The sequence below is a fragment of the Camellia sinensis genome, chromosome 7 (genome assembly GCF_055761805.1).
Source record: "Camellia sinensis isolate YWXY chromosome 7, ASM5576180v1, whole genome shotgun sequence".
Lineage (NCBI taxonomy): Eukaryota > Viridiplantae > Streptophyta > Magnoliopsida > Ericales > Theaceae > Camellia > Camellia sinensis.
Genome location: NC_138967.1, coordinates 173356135 through 173379670, shown reverse-complemented (window position 1 = coordinate 173379670; position 23536 = coordinate 173356135). Strand labels below are relative to the sequence as shown.

General features: G+C 32.2%; 1 protein-coding gene across 4 annotated transcripts; it reads right to left on the bottom strand.

The window, feature by feature from the left end:
- Positions 1 to 8141: 8141 nt before the first annotated feature.
- LOC114289322 (Polynucleotidyl transferase, ribonuclease H-like superfamily protein) lies at positions 8142 to 17745 on the bottom strand. Of its 4 annotated transcripts, none has more exons than XM_082879866.1 (10): positions 17574 to 17726; positions 17419 to 17497; positions 17242 to 17320; positions 15894 to 15941; positions 15547 to 15631; positions 10782 to 10890; positions 9357 to 9445; positions 9184 to 9248; positions 9018 to 9099; positions 8142 to 8779 (listed from the first exon to the last, which is right to left on the bottom strand). In XM_082879866.1, the coding sequence occupies exons 1-10, from the start codon at positions 17640 to 17642 to the stop codon at positions 8609 to 8611; spliced, it is 876 nt and encodes a 291-aa protein (XP_082735992.1). In that variant the 5' UTR covers positions 17643 to 17726; the 3' UTR covers positions 8142 to 8608. The 4 variants fall into 4 exon arrangements, with proteins under 4 accessions (XP_082735992.1, XP_028088830.2, XP_082735994.1 ...); XM_028233029.2 differs by having other exon boundaries at positions 9018 to 9096; XM_082879868.1 differs by lacking the exon at positions 15894 to 15941 and having other exon boundaries at positions 17574 to 17745.
- Between the last annotated feature and the right edge of the window lie 5791 nt (positions 17746 to 23536).

Sequence of the window (23536 nt, the reverse complement as noted above, 5' to 3'; positions counted from 1 at the left end):
TTACTGTCATAATATGTGTGCTGTGCTGTTCAAAGTGTAATTTTTTTTAAAAAAAAAATTAAAATTAAAGATTTTAAGGCATCAAATATATATAAATAATTTTACAAATTCAAATCCATTTTCCTTAAATTAAGGCCTTGTTTGGGATAAATTAAAAAAGTCAAAAAGTCACAAAATTACTATAAAAAGCTAAAAAGTCTATCACTGTGTTTGGTTTGAGTTTTTTGGATTAAGTTTTTTGAAAATTAAGTTTTTTGGTTTTCGTATTTTTTTGTTTTTAGTGAATATTTTTAACATTTTATACATTTTTTTTACTTTTTTAGATGCACCTTACTTAGATGTATCTAAAAAGTAAAAAAATTGTGAAAAAATATTTTAAAAAATTAATAAATACATAAAAATACAAAAAAATGTACATAATTTTCGTTTTTTTTTTGTATTTTTAGTATTTAGTAAATTTTTAAAAGGTTTTTTTCACAAATTTTTTACTTTTTAGGTATAATTATGTTAGGCATGTCTAAAAAGTAAAAAAAATTCTTAAAATATTAAAAAAATTCAGTAAAAACAAAAAAATACGGAAAATAAGAAAGTAGAATTTTCTGAAAACTGTTTTTAGAAAAATGGAACCAAGCATAGTGATACTATTCATGGGTAGCTTGTGGGGAAGCCACTAGGGCAAAATTATTATTTTGTCTTTTGAATTCAACTATTCAAAAAGTCAAAAAGTCAAAAAGTTAAAAGTCAAAAGGGTAAAATGGTCATTTTGATTTTACTATAATATTTTATTATACATCTTTTCGTAAAAGTCAAAAAAATATCCTAAACATACATCTTTGGTTGCGTTGACCTGAGTGATTATTTGGGAGGCAAAATGAAATATTCTCTCTATTTATTTATTTATTTATTTTTGTGTGTGTGTGTGGGGAGTATTTTGTTTCAAATGTAGATGTAGATCTATTGCCAGTTATGAAGAAAGAATACATTGAGTTTGGCACTATAAAAGGTAGTTTTGTCTTCTTATAATATAGAGTATATTATGGCTTTTCATAACACTAGTCCACGAAAGTCAGTGCCTGTCGCGTTGTGGCCTAGTGACATGGAGGTAGCAATGAGAGGTTAAGGGTTCAACTCTCTTATGATGCTAATCTGACAACTAACAACAGAATTTTGTCAATCAAAAAACAAAAAAAAAAGGCTAATATGATCAACTTCTCTATCATTTTCCTTTTTTGGATACGTGAATTCTTCATTGGGGTTTTTTTTTTCCCAAATGTATATAGTGAGTTCTGAAGAAGGTACAAACTATGTTGGGTTTTTGGTGGGATAAAAAAGATAGGATGTTCATATTAGGTCTAGGTTGTGAATTTGACAACTTCTAAGAAAGGGCAACATTTTCCCAATTCAGCAGAAGTCCAAACATAGTCTTATTATGTTTGTTTTAGACATGGGTAAATAAAAATTCTTGTAGTAGTCATATTAGATATGCTATGTTATGTAATAGGAAATTTTCATATTTAATTTAATATATATATATAATATTTATCAAAAAAAATGTATATATAATAACAGAACTCAAAATATTACCAATTCCATTGAGCCCATGTGACCTAAGAATTTCATAATTAAAGCATATTGACACCCAGACACGTATTCATATATGATTTAGTCACCCAGATTCATGTGACATAAGAATGAAATGTCTGGTGCCAAAAACGAGCTATATGTTACATTACATCCCAGGTACATATATAATTATAGGTATGTCCTTTCCTCACATATAGCTCACATGAAATAATTATGAACTCTCTGTTGCATATTGAGAAAGTTGTCCTGAGTGTTATTGAAATTAATGGAAATGCATTTTTTTATTATAATTTTAACTTAATATTCCACTTCTTGCCCTCCCTCAGGAATGGAAACGTGATCTGCTTTCAATATGGGAACAAGATGAGCCAGTATGAAATTTGAGCTAATGCCAATCTTTTTTTCTTTTTCTTTTTTTTTTTTTGGATAAGTAAGTCATATTATAATCAAAAAAGAAAGATATACAATAGAGTTCAATACACATCTTTTGTAGGGAGAATAAAAATAAACAAAAACAAACTTATCCCTCAAAAGAAACAAAACAAAGTCTATAGAAGACAAACACAACATTCACAACAAAAAGGATTCAAATTTTCCTTCTAGCACTCTTCAAGTTATAAAGTTTCGCTTTGAGTTTTGTTCTGTTATCCTCCTTTGTAGTCTCACCATTACTGGGGTCACTTGGAGATGGACTCTCTATTTTTTAGGCTCTCCATTTGGCACAACAACTCTTGACTTAATTTTCCATTTCTTAACTCTCCCACTTCACATAATTCAAGGACATCAAAGGCATTAAATATTGAGGGGGCAGAAGACTACGTCTCTCTCTCTCTCTTTGTTTATCACTGTCGTTGAACCTTGCCCACCATCTCTTCCCTTTTTCTTCATCATTTCCCATTTAGTTGGAATTTTAATATTAGTCTCTTTGACTCTCCACTCTTGTTTGAAAGAGGGAGGGTTCAAAGTCTTTGGCTTTTGAGGGCACAAATTAATGGTATGACCAAAAGTCTTACAAACATCACACCTTTGAGGCTTCCATGGAACCTCAACTCGAATCTCATATGGGTCACCATAACCAAGATTTATTTTGAAAGATTCAGGGATCCCTTTATTTGCTAGCACTTCAATACATATTCTCGCAAACATAAGTTTGCTTCTCTTGAAAGTAGGCTCATCCAAGTAAAGAAGAGTTCCCATGATGCTAGCAATGTAACCCAAACCCTCTTCAGTCTAAAGCTCCAAAGGAACATTATACAACTTCACCCACAACGACACACTCGAAAATTCACACTTTGTTAGTTTTAGTGCAGGTTGTCATTTTTTAACAACAATCAATCTAGCCCCAATGTAATAGGGGTCATCTTTCAAAATTTTATCCATAGTCTCTTCACTTTTTACTTTAAAAGTAAAAAATAAAAAAAACTATTATCAATAGAGACAATCCTCAAGCAAATTTTCCCAAAGTTTCTCTGTCCAAGTTTTCACATAATGGAAAGAGAATCTTTTGTCAATGAAGTATCCAACCAAGGCATTTTCTCAATAGAAAAAGCCTTTTTTTGAGATCTCAACAGGAGCTTGTACATGCCATCTACCAGGTTCTCAATCTTATGGGAACCTATTTTATACTTTATTTTTGACACCTTGTTAATCTCTTCTTTAACTAAAGAGCTCAAAGCTTGCAGAGGCTTACCTGATATAGTAGGTGTATCACCATCAAGACATTCACCCTCGCCAGATTATGTGTCTTCCATATGTAGTTCAACCAAATCCTTGTTACAAGCTCGCACATTTTCAATACTTTTCCGTTACTTGGTGCCCATTACTTCTCTCCTTTGATCAACATTAAGTGAGTCAAGTTTATTTGACATTATCATTTCGTTTGCCGCCAGTGGGGACACAATGGCCAGTTTTGGCCATTGCCCAAGATCAGATAGCACTCTAGTTGGTGTGTCCATGCATTAGGTGTTTGATGCTACTTTGATGATTACTCAGTTGAGACTTGCATTTCCACAATCAATCACAACCGTGGTGTACCAAGATTTCCATACAAACATAGATCGACACAATCACACTCGATTGAGCTATCCTCCAATTCTACATCCCTTAATCCCCTTTTGTTTCCATTTGAGGGCCCTTGCCATGGTCCCACAAAATCTCCATATAAGAGAGATTTTGGGGGTCCTCGGATACGTGTAGACGGGCGGGGGAGTACAGTAGGCATCTCATCGGTAGATAGTTGAGCATCCACCTGATTATCAATCTTCTTCAAGATACCTTGGTTGATTTGCACTTGGCAGCTTTGCTTTTTGATTTACTCTTGGCTAATTTGCTCCTGGCTAGTTTGCCCTTCTTCAATGATAGCTTGCTACCTCTCTGTCCCTCTCTTTGCCCCTTTCTTTCTCTCTCTCTCTCTCCCCTTAATCATCTTATGACAGCTAGAAGCAGCGTTTTCACTGAGGCATTTTGTTGAATAGGTGGGAGGCAACTCAGTACTAGCAAACAAAAGCTTTCACAGCTGCGAACCTGAGAGATGTAGAAGAGAAAGAGCTCTTTACCTGAACTCTGGTTCACTCTATGGCATAAGAGAACTTCGGTGGAAGGCTATGGTCGTGGTTTTCGTTCTGCTCTTGTTTCGTCTTTTCTCTCACAGCTGCTATTTCGTTCTGCTCTTTACCTGTGCTCGCTAATGCCAATCTAATTCAAGCATCTTTACCATTTGTTTTGTTTAGTTTTGCATTTTCAAGCAATCACTTAACTTTAAGTGGCGCTTATTTTCATGCATTTGATTAATCACTTCTAATTTAATTTCAGCAAACTTACTAGTGATATGAACCATATCAGTTTGAAATGTATGATTGTTTCTGGCCAATTTTGCATAAAAATTATATTTTATTCAAATAGTTTAAGATCTCGGGGTTAAAAGAAGAAAAAGCAAATAAAATTGATATTGTCTCAAAAATTTTGCTGCCTCAAGAGGTTGAGTGCATCATATGGCTCTAAATCTTCCTTAGTTAACCATATATGGTGATGATAATCCCTTTCCTTTTTTTGAACTCTCTTCGACTCTAGAACTTTCCAAGCTGAATATGACTAATTAAATTGTTCTTCAACTTTCTTCGACTCAAGAAAGAACATTGATTTCATTAGAATTTAGTGTGGTTCCCAATTTGTAGTAGTTTTCTTACTATAGGTGGAGGACAATGCTGGTTAAAGAAACATGCTTTTGTGTCTGTTTTTCCTTTTACTTGTGTGTACTTGTAAGAGGAGTTAATTCGAGCCTACAAAATTAATTGGGTCCAATAGTCCAAGGTTGGTGGGCCCGAATTTATCGCAAGTCCAAGATTGGTGGACCCGAATTTATCGCCATCAAATGGGCCGAATCTCTCTAAGCCTCAAAAGGGTTCAGATCTACGAACTTAGAGACTTACTCGGGATCAGACTCAAAAGGGTTCGGATCCACGAACCTAGAGATCCGAAGCACTTGGCTTCAAACGAATTCAAACGCAATCTAGAAGCCGCACCATTAATGAGTCCCGGAACACTTGCGAACTTGGAGCTTTCCGGGATCTACGTACTAGAACCATGGGCATAATGGAGTCCGAATAAAGGATTCGATCCCGAGGACGGTGAGTGGAGATAAATTTACTCTTCAGTTAAACTAGCCTATAACTAAGTCGAGATGGCATGACCTAGGGGGTCCCTGAGACTCGGCAATATTTGCGGCAGGACGTTCTCTTGAACTACCCCTAACCCTTCTGTGGCAAGGCGTCCTCTGGGACTACCCTTGACCCTTTGGGATGATTGGGGATCATCGATTAGGTGTAGTTAAGAAGAAGGGCTCGCCGAGAGATTGATCTCCTCTTCGGGATTTTTCTCATCCTCGGAGAGATCACCTCCTCAAACAAGGTGATTAGAGAGAATATTTCCATATGCCTTGCGCATAGGCTCCATCCTACATCATGAGGTGCCTATAAATAGCACCAACCCATAACTTTACAAGGGATGGATTTTTTAGAGACAACTCTTGGGAAAGAACTAATTTTCCTTTTCCATTATCAATCTTGAGAGTGAAAGTGGGAGATCCATGGGAGAGTCTTGCCATTATTCTCTCTCTAACTATTTTGCCTCGTTCTTCACCCAATCTCTTATCTCCATCAGCTCTTTGCTTTTGTGTTCTTAGTTGTGACTATTGAAGAATCTAAGCCTCTCATCATTTTCTAGAGAATTCGAATTTTTCTCAAGGATCTTAGAAGATCTTCGAATTTTCCAACGACATTCTTGAACCCTCTCATACAGTACTGTAGTGATAAATTAACTGAATCTTCGACCAATTATGCTTGTGCTGTGGATAAAATTCTAGAATTTGTAAATGCAGGTATATAATGAAGCCATATTAATATGTTAAGAAGCAGGGATACTTTTAAGAAGGTAACGTGTCATGTCCGATACTGATATGACATGACACTCAACGTACACTTTTTAACACTTAAACGCATATAAAACACATTACAAGTTTGAATAAAATAACTTGAATGTAATGATAAAACAAAAACGATGTAAATTTGTATCTATTATCTTCTTTTGGACTTTAAAAATTATTACAAATGCACTTCATGTGGTTTGCATAAAACATGTTTTACCCCAAGTAGTTTTGGAAATTACAAATATCCTTTTATCAGAATTTTGTATTTATCATAATTAACACACAAAAAAAAAACATAACTATTATATAATAATAAAATTATGATAATCATTAATTGAAATATATTTATGGTATTATCAAAAAAATATTATTTGATTTAATGATCACACAAAGTCAAAAGAAAATTGAAAACAAATTGCACAAAGTAAATATATATATATATATCTATGAGTCGTGCTAGGGAGCTCGAAAGCCCCCGCCCCCCGAATCGCCCGAATTCGAAAAAGGAAGAAGAAGAAGAAGAAGGACTGGACTGGAGGGGCCAACATCAACCGGGCTGGGCAGGGGGCGGAGGCAGAGGCGGAGGCGGAGGCGGGGCGGAGACGATCGGCCGACGAGCTACGAGCTGCGATGATCTGCGAGCTGCGACGATCGGCCGCCGATCGGACTGGACTGGAGTGCTGTGACGATCGGCCTCTCTTCTCTCTCTCTCCCTCTCCCTCTCCCTCTTTCTCTCCCTTTCCCTCTCCCTCTGTCTCAGACCTGCACCTGCATGAAGAAGAAGAAGAAGAAGAAGAAAAAAAAAAAAAAGAATGCCCAAAACGACATCGTTTTGAGCATTCGAGGGATTAGGGGGGACAAAATTCGGGAAAAAAATCATTTTCCTATATATATATATATATTGCAAATGGCATTGTTTGTTGTGACAACACGGTGTTGTCACAGCACCGCCCCCTTTCCTTAAACTATGATTGATTTGTACTTTGGCTCTTGAATTTTAAAATTCAATAGTGAACTACTTTAATATATTATTTTATTACACTTAGCACATTCTTTTAGGATTCTGTCAAATATTTAAACAGAATCAATTCACGTGTGAAACACATATTACACTTACTGAATTTTTTGAACAATAATACCTTTATGGGTTAATTACACATACCTCCCTAAGGTATTTGACAATTACATTGATCTCTGATTTTTTTGAAATTACACTAACCTCCATTCCAATGAAATAAAATGATATCATAATACATAAATTGAAGTGCAAATTTTAAGTTACATGCCAAATTTTAAGAATACTATCCAATTGTAGTAGTACTCTATTGGTAGATTAAGAAATCACACTCAAATTCCAGTGGTATTCTTCTATTCTATTTTCGAGCAGTGACATAGTAGACTCTAGTCTAGAGTAGTCCTCCATCATATCAAATTTCATTATGAAGCCATGGCCAATATTTAGAGCTTCAAAGTTTTGCAAACCCCATAGATTTTTTTATTTTGTCAATGGGTATTTTTTCCATGGCTCCTGACCTACTTTAGGAGACTAGGGGAAGTCTTTAGGAATTTTTCCTTTCCCATCTGCTGTTGCCTCTATATTTTCCTTTGCTTTTTCAACACTGGGCACCTCTTCATCATTAGTGGAAACGTCCTCCACATTACAATCAAAGTTCTTTCCATTCGCATTATCATGAAATCGGGAATGGAGAAGAACGTGTTTGAACGATTTAGGGCTTTTAGATAATCCTTTGCGTTGAGATCGAGTGCATCATTTTCCCCTTCCTATATTGAGATCAACGCAAGTTTTCGCCGCATTCTCTTGTATTCATCCTTAGCACCCTTGATTTTTATTTACTTATTTCCTTTCTTACTTTGAACAAGTTGATCTTCTTCTTTCATAGATCTCCCATGGGAGCTGATCATTTCTCCAATGTGTCGTCTTTCTATGGTCACCTCTTATGTTCTTCAAAGCATAAGAATTGAATTGTGTGAATACATTTTAGACTCCGTTTGTATTATTTGAAATCAAGATGTGTTCATTATAAATATATTTTCTTTATACTACAATGAATTTTTTTCTCATCTTCCTTGGCAGCTTAAATAGAAGACTTAAAAATTTGAAAGAAGATTACACTTGGAACAAAGTATAAATGATCATTTGCCCTATAAAATCTGTTTTACAAGGAATCACTCTTTGGTTCTGGCTATTTTAAAGTAGAAGAGTGACAAACAGAGCACAAGTCTTCTCAAATGCCAATATAAGGGGGGCAAAATTACTGAGGATCGGATAAAAGTTTCCCCAGTGACGATAAAATAAGAATTTTCTTTACAGTACAATCGGCTTACAAGATCAGTATCAATACAAATCCAATTCATACTTCTAGTAAAATAGAACAAAAAATCCAACAAAAGACTCAGCGGCCAGAGAAGCAAAAGGAATTGCGAATTGTGTTCTCTCTTCTCCGTTCTTCCTTTTTGTTTTGCTCGATCACAAGAACTATTTGAATGTGTTTTCATGAAGCATTTGATATGGTTAGGCTGCTTCTGAAGCATTACTGTAGCTTCTGAAGCATTACTGTAGCTTCCAATAGGCAATTGATGCTAAGATACAGTTTTGGGATGGTTTAAATTTACAGCTTCTCCCTCCTTGGGTTTCTTCTTCTGTTTCCGTTTCTTCTGCTTTTCCTTGAGCCTGATGAAATCTTTGATGCTTTTCTCCCATTCTTTCTTGTATTTCTGATAAAGAAGCATCGCAGCACGGGCATCTTCTACCTGAAACAAAATAATCAGTAACGCATTCCAGAGTAGCTTTATGTTTCAATAAAAAAATATATGAAAAGGAAAGCGATAATGAATCAGACACATCACACTGAATTTGGCTCAACCCAACCAAATGCGGCCTCATCGCATCTATATGCTGCTGTAAATGTTTTAACAAATGGAGAAAAGGATAATAACGTTCATATTGAAATTAAGAAAACAAACACCGCCACAAAGACGAGGAACTAACAGGGCAATGCTCTCCATTTTGTATCTTCACACCAAGAAACTCAGCTGCAAGATGACGAAGTGCCTTACTCCGGCCTTCCCTACTTCATCAACCACATGTTAATAAGAATGCTGAATTAACAAAAAGGAAATGGAAGTTATAATTTAGCCAAGGAATGAAAACGCACTTTAGAAAGGGTTGATATTCTGAGGTATCCCGCAGATCCTTCTTTGAATGACTTAATAGCAATGCCTGTAAAGAAAATCCACTCCAAACACTCAGGTAACTTTTTATTTAATAGAAGCAAACAATAAGGGTGACTATTTCACAGGACAAAATTGAGAAACCAGATATACTAACCCTAAGATCGTTGCGCAAGGCATGGCCAACAAGAATCCTTCCCTTGATCAACTCGGCCACTTTCTTCTGAACAAGGCGGAACTCTTTAGCTGTAGATAACATCATAAACATGCATAAGATGTCACACAACTGTCACTGTAATTTTGAACACAACTTCTTATAGCTAGTACTTTTCAAAAAATAACTATTAATTAATATCTTCCAAAGAAGCAGCCTATTTCAAATGTCCAAAGCCTAACCCCTTTACTATCAACTATATTTGAAAAATTAATTTCGTCTAACTAAATATAGAAATTAACATTCAACACATCATAATTATAAAAATTAAACGATCATACTACTTATACAATAACAAATATTTAATCAGTTATAAAAACTCATGCAAACTATTGTTCATTTACCTTCTACCAAAATTGTTATGACATCCCAAGCTTAAAAAGCTATAAAGACCTAAACAATTAAAACCCTGTACACTAATTTATCTTTTTATTTAAAAATAAGAACAAAAACTACAAAAACAAAACAAAGGAGGCCCAAAAGCTAGATATGTTGCAGCATTAAATGCCATAGTCAAATTGACAACCTCGGTACATTCGTAAATGCAGATGCAGCAGGAGAGTGAAGTTTTCTTGAAATTACCAATCCTTCCCATGCAATGAAATATTGCCATCAGGTCTGTTCACTGTAACTGCAGTCTCTAATTTTTTTTTGCTAAGTTTTCATCCTGATGACAGATAGCATTGGGTTTCATTTCACTAGATATGCATACTGATCAAGGCAGATGAATCTTCAGTGAATTGCACTGAAGATTTATTCAGATCAACTGTTGCATATGGGGTGCATATCAATTTGTCATAATCGAAGATTTATGTTTGGAATGTTACAAATTAGGATTGGCTGGAAGTGAGAGATATACAGAGAGTAAATACATGGGGACTGACAACAACTTCATACAGCAGATAGGTTTGATTCAAAATAACTATATGAATGTCATTTTCACTACACGGCATTTGGATACTGAAAGTAGAAACATCTGCACATCAGAACTACCGTGCACAGTAAAGCATCATTAATCCAAATAGATTTTATGAAACTAGGACCCAGAGTTTTCTTTCCCATAGCCTAGAGTTATAGAAGTCATCACATACGAACTTTCTCATGCCAGCACAATCACAATGCAGAGAAGATATTTGCTTTTGAACATGATATAAATGGCAGGTTTATTAAACATTAATAATCAAAAAGGAAAACAAATAAAGCAATTCCCAAAAGAGAACAACATTATATTTCACCTTTACTATCACTTATTGAACAGCTGAACATAATTTAAAATTTTAAAGATGAGCAAGTGAAGCCATTTTTTTTTCCCTTTCCATTGAGAGAGAGGGAGGGGTGGAGGAAAAGAAAAATAAAGATACTTTCAACCTTTCCTTAAATCTCGAGGTCGGATGCCACTAATTGCTGTTCGGAAGTCAACAACACGGTCTACTGGGCGAACATACTCATCATATATGACATTTCCACACTTATTAACCTGCCATAAACTGAATTATATTCGATAAAAAATGAAATGCAAATTAAAGAGGTAATGATAAACTCAAAACCACACATCTGGTGTACCCACAACCATAAACTGAATTAAATTGAAACATGAACTATGAGGTTGCCAAATGGCAGGAAAACCAATTCAAGTAAAACCTTTAATTGATCAGCAATAACAACACATCATTGGATTGAACTGGTGTAAAAATATTGCATCACGATGGTCACAAGTTAAAGCACCATCCATTTCTAAACCTAGAACAATACAAATATAGGTTATTATTAGATGATCACAATTCACAAGACTGCACCCAACACATAATGTACAACACTTGAAACATTTATGTTAATTGAACAAGGTGTTCACGTCTCGCTCTCAAAACAAACAAAAAGGGACATGCCTTTCACCTAGTCCTCGGAGAAGTGCTTACACAAAAATCACACCATGCAAATCCATTATTCATAGAAACTTGAAAAGACAACCAATTATTAGTAGCTTCACGACACGTGATGTAAAACACTTGAAACATTTATGCGAATTCGACAAATCAAGTCTCAAATCTTAATGGCCTTGGTTCCAAACCAAACAAAAAAGAACCTTAGCTCTTGAAGAAGTGCTTATCCAAAAATCACACCATGCAAATCTTACTTTATTGATGTTATATCATTCAATTTTTTTAAAAATAAAATAAAATAAAAGAGAAAATAAATTCATATAAACCAAGCATTGTCACAATTCATACAAGTCTAGGGTTTGAAAATGAGTAGGTGTGAGCAAGGTTCTGAAAAGTGGTTGCGGCCGCCGTAACGGTAGCGGTGGCGCGGTTGCGGTTGCGATTGCGGGGTGTTAAGCCTGTAGCGTAACGGTTGCAGTAACCGGAACCATGAATTTTTTTATTTTTCGTACAATTTGAAAAAAACTTACCAATATGCATATTTTTTTTCCATTATCATATTTATTAGGTTTAAAATAAATATTGATCAATTTTTGTAAATTTTTAAGTATGATCCAATATATTTCATATTTTTAAATCACTATAAACTTAGGTTTTTACATTTTATTTTAATAATTAATGACTTTATATTATACAAAAAATCAATCACCAACTATTATATATAAGATAAATAATGACAAAAGTAAGAGAATAAATATGAGCCTAAATATATATATATATATATACATATTTTAATCAAGCCAAATAGAAAATGACCACACTTATTATTATTATTATTATTATTATTATTATTATTATTATTATTATCAAACAATATATAGATAAACGCACACAAACAAAATAGTTAAGTGATAGCAGTTGAATAGAATAGTATAGGTCTTACAGTTTCAACAAATCAATAACATGTTCTTCATCTTCTCTCTTCTCTCTCTCTATCTCTTGCTCCTCCATCTTCTCTCTTTATCTTTCCTCTTCCCCCATTTTCAGTTTTTTTTTGTGTTTTTTTGAAAGAAGCGGTGCGGACCCGTTACGTAATGGTGCGTAACAGGCCGTTACGACTATTACGGCACCATTACGACCGCGCCGCTACGGCCGACACACCTGTGAATCTCAATCACTGCAAAAGCGGCCGTAACAGGTGACAGTAACCACCGCAACCGTTACGTAACGGCGTTACGTAACAGTTGGGGCTGCTTTTTAAAACCTTGGGTGTGAGATTTGGCTTGATTTTCAAACTTGCTTATCACAGGATTTTCAGGAGCAGGAAATTAGAAAGCTTAATAATGAGCTATTTTATGGTTATAACAATTAAATAGGTGACCAACAGGTTGGGGAATGGTTTAGGGTTGTTTTAGCGTCATTAAGTAAGCTTTTGGGGCTGGAAAATTGTGCTTTTGGGGTCTATGAATAGAGACTGTAGAAGAAGAATAGAGGAAGAGACTCTAGGAATTCCCCCAAGGGAGGGTGCACAAAGACTCAGATAAAACCACAAAATCTTGACACAATTCTCCAAAACTCAACTTCAATGAATAGAAGATTATATCCATATTTATAGGTTTCTTGTTTTCCCAATACTACTAACACTATGGACTCCAAAATTAAATAACTAATAAACTGACTTATTGGAATATTATAAACTCAATAAATACTTTACATAAGATTCAATAACAAAATTTGACAAACAAGATGACCTATGGGTGACCCTTACATCATTTTGTAAAATTACTGGATACCCTTGACACCTAAAAACTAATAAAAAATCATAAAATCTGTCCAATAATATTCTAACCAATAAAATACATAAGAGACTTAAATTGACCTAAAATATAATTGTGTAAACCCTAAACATTTGCACCTCTTTTGTTTCTCATGCTCTGCATCAATACCATAATATCACTGGCAAGGATGGAAGAATCAATCAAATGCTTGTGACGCATATTCATGGATGGTAAATGTTATCACCAAAAGAGTATGATAAGTGCGCCTTCACCACATTTAAATAAGAAATCTGGACTCTTGAGTAAGAGTAGATACTGTGGAAAAGTCATAACAAGGAATGAAGGCATATGGATGCAAGTCATATTGACAGTGGCGACTCCAGAAAATAATTTCAACGGGTTCAATCATTATGTCAAACTTGCAACGACATCGTTATGTTATTCTACATTTGTATCGTACCAAACGACCAAAGCTACTTAGTTGAATGCCATAAGTTAGCAAGTATGAAATTGTTATACATTTTTTATAAATATTTATTGTAAACAATATATAATTATTTTAAATTTTATTAATCAATGTCCTAAGGATACATTAGAAAAAATAGTAGCATTCAAGAACAAAATGTCTTTATGCTTAATATATTTAGGTTGATCCGTATCTATTTTAATTTTTCCCTTTACTCGATCCGTGCAAAGCCATCTACAAGAAAATAAGTTACAAAATAAGAATTTTATACTAAAAACACATTCAGAATAATGTGTCAATGATATTTTTAAAATTATAAAGACAATGGTAGCCGTTTTGATAGAACATAAAAAGATTACAAGAAACCCCATAATTTTATATAAAAATTCTAACAAATTTGACTAATTGGCAGGTAATAGGGCAATTAAAATAAAATTAAAAAAATTAAATATGTGCTTATTTTCCAACCACCAAGACAATATCCATTAAAGCAAAACTAAAAATGATATACAAATAGAATTTCAAACATTATTTCTATCAGCAATGTTAGGGATACTAACACATTTATTAATATTTAATAATAATCTTACTAACACACAAGTTTTGGTACAATCAACCATCACTTAGTATGGGAGCCACATCAACTTGTGAGTGTGTTAATAAGATTGTTAGTAAATGTGTTAGTATCCCAAACATTTTTCTATTTTTATATAAAACAATGTGATTTATTGTATTTGTTTTCATTTTTAACTCATTACTATTCTTATAATTTTATAAATGTCATTAACACATCATTCTAAATATATATTTTTATATGTAATTTCTATTTACAATTTTTTTTTAACTAAAAGCTATGAACACAGTCATAACAATGCCTCAACTCAAACAAAATAATCTGAAAGCATCCAATCACCAATTATCCAACAAATGAGAATGTATACTCATGCATCACAGAGGATTCAACCTATAAAATTGAGTGGGTTCACTGGTATCTATTATTAACCTAAGGAACTAAAATATCATATATATGATAAAATAAAATAAAAATTCGAAGTTCACAGGGTTCAGCCAAACCCTCTCAGTGTCACATGGCGTCGCCGCTGCATATTGAAGATTGGGAGGAGTGTGGAGTGACTGGTCAGAACTTGATGCAGAAATTAGTCCTCAAAATCAAGAGAAAAAAAAATACAAGAAGAAAGGGACCATACAGATTCTACTAGATATTAGTAGTTGCCCCCCTTACTCCTCTCATTCTCATCCCATTGGACAACCACATCTCAAACTGTAAACATTTAGCTGCATTGATGATTGCACAATCAAGACTTAAAGGAATACCTAGGAGCAATCAATCAAATAACAAAAAGGCCTTCGACCCTATTCTAATGGCTTGAAAACTGTTAAGGTCACTGAATTAAAGAAATTACTAGGTTGGAGGAGAGTTTCTTAGTTCTAAGTGGTTGGGAAAATCCCTCGAATGGCAGTTTTAAGATGATGATATCCATTAAGCATAGAAAAGAGAAGCCTCATAGTTGACCACCTATTTTTTACAAGTAACAAGAAGAATAAACAGTTGAACACCTTGTTTATCCGCTTCTAGTCAAAGATGCTACACATTTAGGTTAACTGACGAAGTAGTAGATCATCATTGAAATTTCATTGGTATATAGATTATGCTCAGTTAATAATCTTGGATAGTGTTTTGGCTCTCTCTAGCTTGGCCTCGTCATCAATCTCCATTATTCACAAATAAAATGTAGCAGAAAGAAAATATGTAAGGCTATTCTTCCAAAATCAGTTCAATTTTCAACTCAACAAGCCTTGATATCAATTACTAGGGATCAGCCATTTAGGTTTGTTTCCTATACAAACTCATACATTCATAGGTAAAAATCATGAAAGCCTCAGCACAAGATAGTTAAAGGTCATGATACTGACCCCAGATATCTGTCCAGTACAATCAATGTCTCAAGAAACATGAATAGAAGAAAAAAGATCAAACTAATAAATACCAGTGTAACTCGTCCAAGAGCGCTTTTATTTCCTAGTGGGCTTACACCAACCATTTCACAATCCATGGCTATTGCATCTGTCACACTGCCAAACAATTATTGACTAGTTAAGTAGCTTGAAAGACACCAAATCAAAATGAATAATCATAATAATCGTTCAAAAACAAAACAAAAATAAAAGGGTAATCCGTGGTAGCGGGTTAACATTCTTCAACAATCAAAAATCAAAATAATCATGAGATTTTAATCATTTGATATCATTTCACTGTATAGATAGCCAATATCTATAGTCCATACTATAATCCTCCTTTTCTTGAATAAATTCAAAGACACATTTCACAACTTGCCTTGTACTTCGATTGCCAATAAAACACCGTACCAAGGAGAAAAAGTAACTACAGTAAACAAGCAAGAAAGCCTTAGGAACTGTTTGGATGACCTCAAAATGTAAGGCTATCGAATACAATCAAACTCACCAAAAGATGAACCTGCATACCTCTAAACCGGCACTTAGCAGTTAGCAAACATATTACCATATAGACAGGGCCAACCTTGAGTTATTAGGGCCTGAGGCGAATTTTTAAATTGGTCCCTTCATATATCATCATGCAAAAAATATATATATATATATATATATTTGGATAAAACGATGCCCAGACATGAAAAATCATTACAAGAACTAAAAAGGATAAAAATATAATCCTATTGCTTTATGATTTAACAAAATTTAGATTTAAAAAAATAAAAATAAAAACATATAAAATAGTTGAACTTCAATTATTTAATCAAATCTTTATTTCTCAGCTTATCAATACTATAAGAGCTAAATTAATAGGGGCTTAGGATGATAATTTTTGACACAACTCGATCAATATATAAAATTAACAAGTTAGGGTTGACCATTTTTCAACATGAATCCAAATATAACATGACTCACTAACATGAATTATTAGTTATATATTTTAATGTTCACTAAAAGATACTATGACAATTTTTTAAATAAAAAAATTTGTAAAATAATAATTTAAAGGCTAATATATTTTTTCATTTAAGATATGTATTTTTTTTGCTACCTATTTTAGAGTCAATCTAGTAAAAAATGCATACTAATAATGTATAGTTTTTTTAATTAGAAAAATGCAATTGAGTTGAAATCAAACATTTTGTGAATAATTTTATTTAGTAAAAATAAATTTTATAAAATTTAGCTTGTGAGAAAAAAATTTATTTTCGCCATACACTTGCTAAGTTATTTTTAACTAAAATGAAAATTTTCACATTAAACATCAATCAGACACAAATAAATAAATAAATAAAACACCGAACAACAACATAAAAAAAAAAAATGGAGTGAACTAGTATTCAGGTAATTATGAAATAATAACCCCTGGTTGGGAGCCCTAAATTTTGTTCAAAATTGGGGGGCTGAGGCAACCAGCCGAACTTGCTTGCTAGATTTAGAGGGTTACCTCATAACCACGTTATATATTATTTCTGCTAAAGTTGAAGTAAACCCATATCATATCATTGAAATGAGCTTAACCAAACAAGAATCTTATCTTATTCAAGGGTCTTTAGTACTTTGAAATTGAAAGACTCAAAATCTAAAAGTTGTATTATTTCTTTTTCCTACAATTTCTCAGTAACCAAACAAATAATAATGAACTATATATATATATATATATATTCTTGGACCTGCAATCCGAGGACGTTGGAACGAGAGGGTTAGGCATAGAATCATCAGACTCCGCATTAGACCTCTCCTTGCGCTTTCCTGTAACAAAAAATATTTTAGCAGCCAAAAATCAAAGAAGAGCATGGAAGCTATTAGCAGATACATACAAAACTGAGGCAATGAAGCAATTTCTTTACCTAATACACTTTTTGGGGTTTCTGATTCTGATTTTTCTGTCGCCTTTGAATATGGTTTGGTGCCATGGCTTTTCAATTTCTGCAGAGCACGTAATTGAAGGATCAGAGAAAGTTTTAGAGAGAGAAAGTGGAGGGTTTTAGAGAGAGAAGAGTACTTTGCAGAGCTGAGCCCAGTTAGGGTTTAGTTGTGGCTGCTTTTTAGGGTTCCGAAGCTCACTTCCCATCTTCTTCTTCTTCTTCGCCTCTTCCTCTGAAAATGTGAATTCGCTTAAATTTCACTTTAATTTTTTATGAACTCAAAAATCTTGTCAAGGGGTGGTTGGAGATAAATAAGTGTATTTTTTTGATTTTTTATTAAAAAAGAAATACGTAAAAAAATAGAAAAAATGAATAGAAAAGTAGAAAGAAAATATTGATTAATGTAATCTAAATAAGTGTATATATGTAAAAATATATATTTTTTTTAGTACATGCCAAATAAATACAGTTTAGTTTTAAGGTGATGCACTAATAAATTTTAAAATGTGATTTTATAAACCATTTTTTTTATGAACTCAAAAATCTTATTAAAGTATAAATTACATAAAATGGTTGTTACTTACCTATTTGGATTTAATTTTTTTATGAATAAAAATGGGTTTCTCCAAATTACACATTTAAACAATTTTGCACTATAAAAGTTGCGAATTTTTTCACATTATGAAACAAATCTCATATTACGAATAAGAACATAACACGCAAATAACGTAAACACTCTAATAACGTAACATTCCAATGTAATATATAAAAAAACTTTTTAGTATACTTTTCTCAAACGTAACACTCCAATCAATGTAATCTCAAATATAACACTCCAATGTAGTACATATAAAAATTAGGGGTGTACACGCTCCGGATTGGTTCGGTTCTGAGAAAATCCAAGAACCGAACTGATCCTAACGGCTATGTGAATTTGAGAACCAGACCAGACCGTTACACTTGTAAAACCGGACTAGAACCAAACCGAAAAAACGGTTCGTTTCGGTTTGGTTTACGGTTCCAAAAATTTCTATTTACAATAATAAATTGTTAATATTAGCAAAATAATTACTCAAACTAATTACATTTAACTTATGATAAAAACTAATAATATTAAGGCATTACTTAATATTACATATCTATACCATCCTAATATCATTAAAATTATAAAAAACCAATTAATAAAAATAAAACTTGATATTATATATATATATATATATATCTTTTAAAATTCATTTCGGTTCGGTTCGAACCGTGGTTTTTTCATAAAATCCATTAATCGAATCATTTTTACAGTTTTCATATTTCTTAATCCGAAACCGAACCAATTCTTAATAGAACCGAACCAAACCGTACGATTCGGTCTGGTTCGGTCCGGATTGCCAGTTTGAACGGATTTTTGAACAGCCCTAATAAAAATACTAAAAAACTACTTACGCTGCATTTGGTTGGGGAGTTTGGGAAAATATTTGGAAAGGAAAAAAAAAAAAGTGTGTGAAATTAGATGAAATATAAGTATGCCTTATTTACATTTTACTTACCTTTTTCATTTTTCTTTTCAAATATCTCCTCAAATTCCCTAACAAAACGCATCATTAGTGTATTTTTTTCAAACATAACACTCAAAGTTTGAAATTATACATTTACCCAAAACTTTCTAAGAAATTTTTATACTATTTTTTGAATGGTTTGAAAAATCTCACACTATTTTGGAATGATTTGAAAATTCCTACACTCTTTTGAAATGATTTGAAGAATCCCAAAATCTTTTTTTCAAGTGTTGCATTAGAATATTGTGTTTAGAAAAAGTATATTAGGGAATTTTTTTATGTGTTACATTGAAGTGTTACATTATGAAGTATTTTTGCATTGTTAAGTTGGAATATTACGTTTGAAAAAAAATATAATAAGGAGTTTTTTGGCGTGTCATGCTTGAGTGTTACATTAAAGTATTACAAAATTAAATTATACACTTATTCAAAACTTACCAAGGAGTTTTTCTACTCCTTTTAAAATATTTAAATAATCTCATATCTTTTTTTAATGTTTGAAGAATTTCATATTTTAAATTATTTTTGTACTCAATTTAAAATGTTCGAAAAATCTTACATTTTAAGCCATTCCAAATAAAAAAGATTCACATATAAAAATTTAACCCAAATTTAATAATCATAGGTTGTATATCTTACTTTTATATCATAAAAAAAATTAAAAAAACAGAAATAAGAGTATACCCATAAATTTAATTTTTAAATAATATATTAAATCCACATTTCTAAAATCAATGGGGCTAATTGGTTTATAGGAAAACTCTTGAGACTAATCGGATCACCATTATTCAATATGAGATCTATAGGTAAATTTTCATCATTTTGTTTAAATTTTTATTAATTTTACCTACTTCCATTCCTTAAAAATTTAACAAATATCCTAAAATTATTAATTTTAATCTTCAATTTAAAAGAAAATATCTATCTGAGATCTTAAAAAAATTGACAAGCATCCCAGACTTATTAATTTTAATCTCTAATTTATACAAAATTATCAAATTAGAATTATAAATACTAACGAACATGCTATTTTATAAACTTTTAATTTTTTACGAAAAGATATGCAGAAAAATAAATAAAGTGATGTGATAACTTATATTGATTTTTTTTACTTTTTAACTATAATTTCAAGTTGTCAAATGAGGAATTTTTAGAATAAGATAAGTTAGACTAATTTTTTGGGGGAATTACACATAAATGGGAAGACAAAAAAATATTTACAAAAAAGTTTTAAAAAAAATTATGATTGTTTTATAAATAATTTTTTGTCCACTAATATGTAATTTCCCCAATCTTTTTTATGATTTAAATTATAAGTTTATAAATATTATAAAATTTAAATTCACTTAACTCTATTTCAATCTATAATTCATTAATTATATTGGTATAAAACTAAATAAATTATACCTGCATCTCTTGAGTTTTGATTTTAATACATATAGCTCCTGCACGTTTTGGAAAATATATTTTTTGCCTTGACTTTTATAATCTTATTACAATTTGCTTTCGAATACTATTTGTTCACATCATCAATTAATTGGGTAAATTACACTGATCTTTTATGAGGTCTCAAAGAATACAACAAATTTTATATTTTTAACATAATTATGTCAACTTCACTTGTAGTATACTTATATAGACCGAAACTAATGCAAATAAAATGAAAATACAAAAATAAATAATGTAAAATATACATTTTTATATAAAAGATATGATAATATCATTTTTTTTATCAATATAACTAACACATTATTGATAAAAATGAACCAAATATTACATAAATTAAAATTTTAAAAGAGTTTAATGTAATTATGTCAAAATTACAATTTATCAAAAAAAAATAGAGTAAGTTACAAATACATCCCTTGAGGTTTGCTCAAAATATAAATTGACCCTTATAGTTCTGAAATTTATATCATACCTTTTCAAGTTTCTAATCGCATAACAAATGACTTCTTTTATTAAAAAATTTTGAAGTCAATTAATAATTTTTAATAAAAGAAAATTGTTGAAAAGTCCAATCTAAAGAGGGAATAAGATATTAGATCCAGTGGATATTTTATATTAGTGAGAGATCTACACTTTGTAAAATAGTTTGGTGATGAGTCATTTTATTGATTTGGAAGAACATTTTGTGGGTGTTTGAGAAGTGGGTTTTTTTTGTAGTTTTTTTTAGTTGTAGGATATTATTGGAGAAATTTTTTTTTCTGTTATGAAAAATTGTTAGATTTTTTTTTGTTGAATGTGATGTTTGTGAGAGAAAAAGTGAAATGATTATGGGGTTTGTTTAGATTTGCTCTTTTTGGTTTTGTAATCAATTTGTCTTTTAATGAAAAAAAACAGAAAAAATCCTTCCCAAATGATGTTTCTAATTTTATCCTTTGGTTTAAACTATTGACTTTTTTTATCTGTTGACTTTCTTTTTTTGATTATATGTTCAAATTTATATCTATCTATTTAAATTTATATTTATATGTTCAAATTATTTTCTATTTGTTCAAATTTATATCTGTTAATTTTTTTTCCTTATGATATTGAGGCCCAATTTATATCATTGAAACCGATAACTAGGATATCTTAACCTTATTCTCCAGTCAATTTGTACAATTTATGTACGTTTAATGTCAATCAGATTAGATATGCGCGGGAGAATAAAATGAGCAAAAACGTAAGTTTTGTAGCAAAAAAGTGCTTCCCTTGCGTGTGAAGGACCATTCCCTCACGTGTGACACATCTATTGTAGCTAGGGGTGTGCGCGGTGCGGGTCGGTGCGGTTTAAGAGAAAAATAGAAACCGTATGGCGGGTGGCGGATTGATAAAAAATGTCACTAGAATTTGCTATTTTTATTATCAAAAATCGGCGGTTCGGTTGGCAAATAATGGAGGATTTGCCTTAGTGGTTTAGGCGGATTGGCGGTTTATAAAAAATGTAATTCAAATTATAAAACTTGAATCAAAGAGTAAAAAGGTCTAATTTATAAATTAATTGAAATAGTCAAAATCAAAACATTCATCTAATGTAACATCAAACATTAACAAACTAGTAAATAACCCAAGGGTGTTTGGCAACTTGGTAAAGGCTTGGGGGTTAAGACCCTAGGTCCCAAGTTCAAAACTTATTGGGCCAATCTCCTGGGCGTAGGGCTGTTGATTAGGAGGTTAGCCTCAAGTTGTTGATACCACAGCACTTGGTGTGGGCTCAATGCTCCCCCACTGCTCGAGTCCTAACTTAAGCGAAGCTTGTCTTGGGAGGTCGGGGCAAGTTCTCAGGTTATAGTCTCTTATCTCGGAACGGACAACAGGACACCTTGGTGATCTCTGCAAGAGACGCTACCCTGGACTTGCGGGAGAGTGAGAGGATTTTCCTGTAACAAAAAACAAACTAGTAAATAACTTTTAAAAAAATTGAATACTGAATTTGAACTAAAATTAAAATTGAATACTGAAATTAAAGTTGAATACTGAATTTGAACTTGAACTTTTGTTGGATTTAATAGAATTTAACAATATTGAATTCTATTTAAAAATAAAAAAAAAATAAAAAAAAAATTGCAGAGTAAGATTGCAGAGTAAAAAAACTTATTAGGTACAACAAATTATTTTTTTTTTAATTCTATTGACTCAGATTATGTCATGTTTCTAGTATATATTAAAAAAACATCAACAGGTAACCTGGTTTTTGATTTTTTATTTATATATATATATATATATATTTGAATCTATACACTCAGATTATGTCATATATTAAAAAACCATCAACAGGTAAACTATATATCAATGATGTTATATATATATATATATATATTTGAATCTAAACTGGTTTTTGATTTTTTATTTATATATATATATATATAAATATATCAATGAGGGCTAACAAACAAACAACATTGCAGAGTAAGATTGCAGAGTAAAGAACAAGGGCCTGGGCTAACAAACAAACAACATTGCAGAGTAAAGAACAAAGAAATAGAGATCAACGAAAGAAAAAGAAAAAAAACAAAGAGATACAGAGATCAACAAAGCAAAAGAGAAAGGAGTAGAAAGAGCGAGAGAGTCACGTACCGAAGTGACGAGTCGAAAACGACGAGTAGGCGCTGATCGAAAAAGGAAGGAGACGGTGGCGGCGATGGTGGTGAGGAGAGACTACAATGGCGGTGAGCCCACTACAAGAAATGCCACTTTTGGCTACCAAAATATTGGTCGCCAAAAGTCAAAAATTTAGTCGCCGAAACTCTTTAACGACCAAAATATTTTGTCGCTAAGGTCGTCCCCTTTACCCTGTCGGCGGTAGTATTGGCGACTAAAATTTTTTTGGTCGCCGAAAGTGACTACATTTGGCTACTAAATTTACTTTAGTCGGCAAAAGGTATGTTTCCGCCACTAAAATATTAGTCGCCGAATGAGTACTTTTGGCTACTAAGTTGGTTTGGTCGGGGAAAGTTCACTTTTAGCTACTAAATAATTGGTCGCCGAAAGTACTCATTTGGCTACGAAATATTATTTAGTCGGCAAAAGGTGATTTCGGCGACTAAAATGTTAGTCACTAAAAG

Coding starts and splice junctions, on each gene's coding strand:
- LOC114289322 (XM_082879866.1), bottom strand. CDS start 17,642: ATGGGAAGTGAGCTTCGGAACCCTAAAAAGCAGCCACAACTAAACCCT. Junction 9,100..9,183: donor GAATATCAACCCTTTCTAAA/GTGCGTTTTCAT, acceptor TGGTTGATGAAG/TAGGGAAGGCCGGAGTAAGG. Junction 8,780..9,017: donor AAAATGGAGAGCATTGCCCT/GTTAGTTCCTCG, acceptor ATTTTGTTTCAG/GTAGAAGATGCCCGTGCTGC.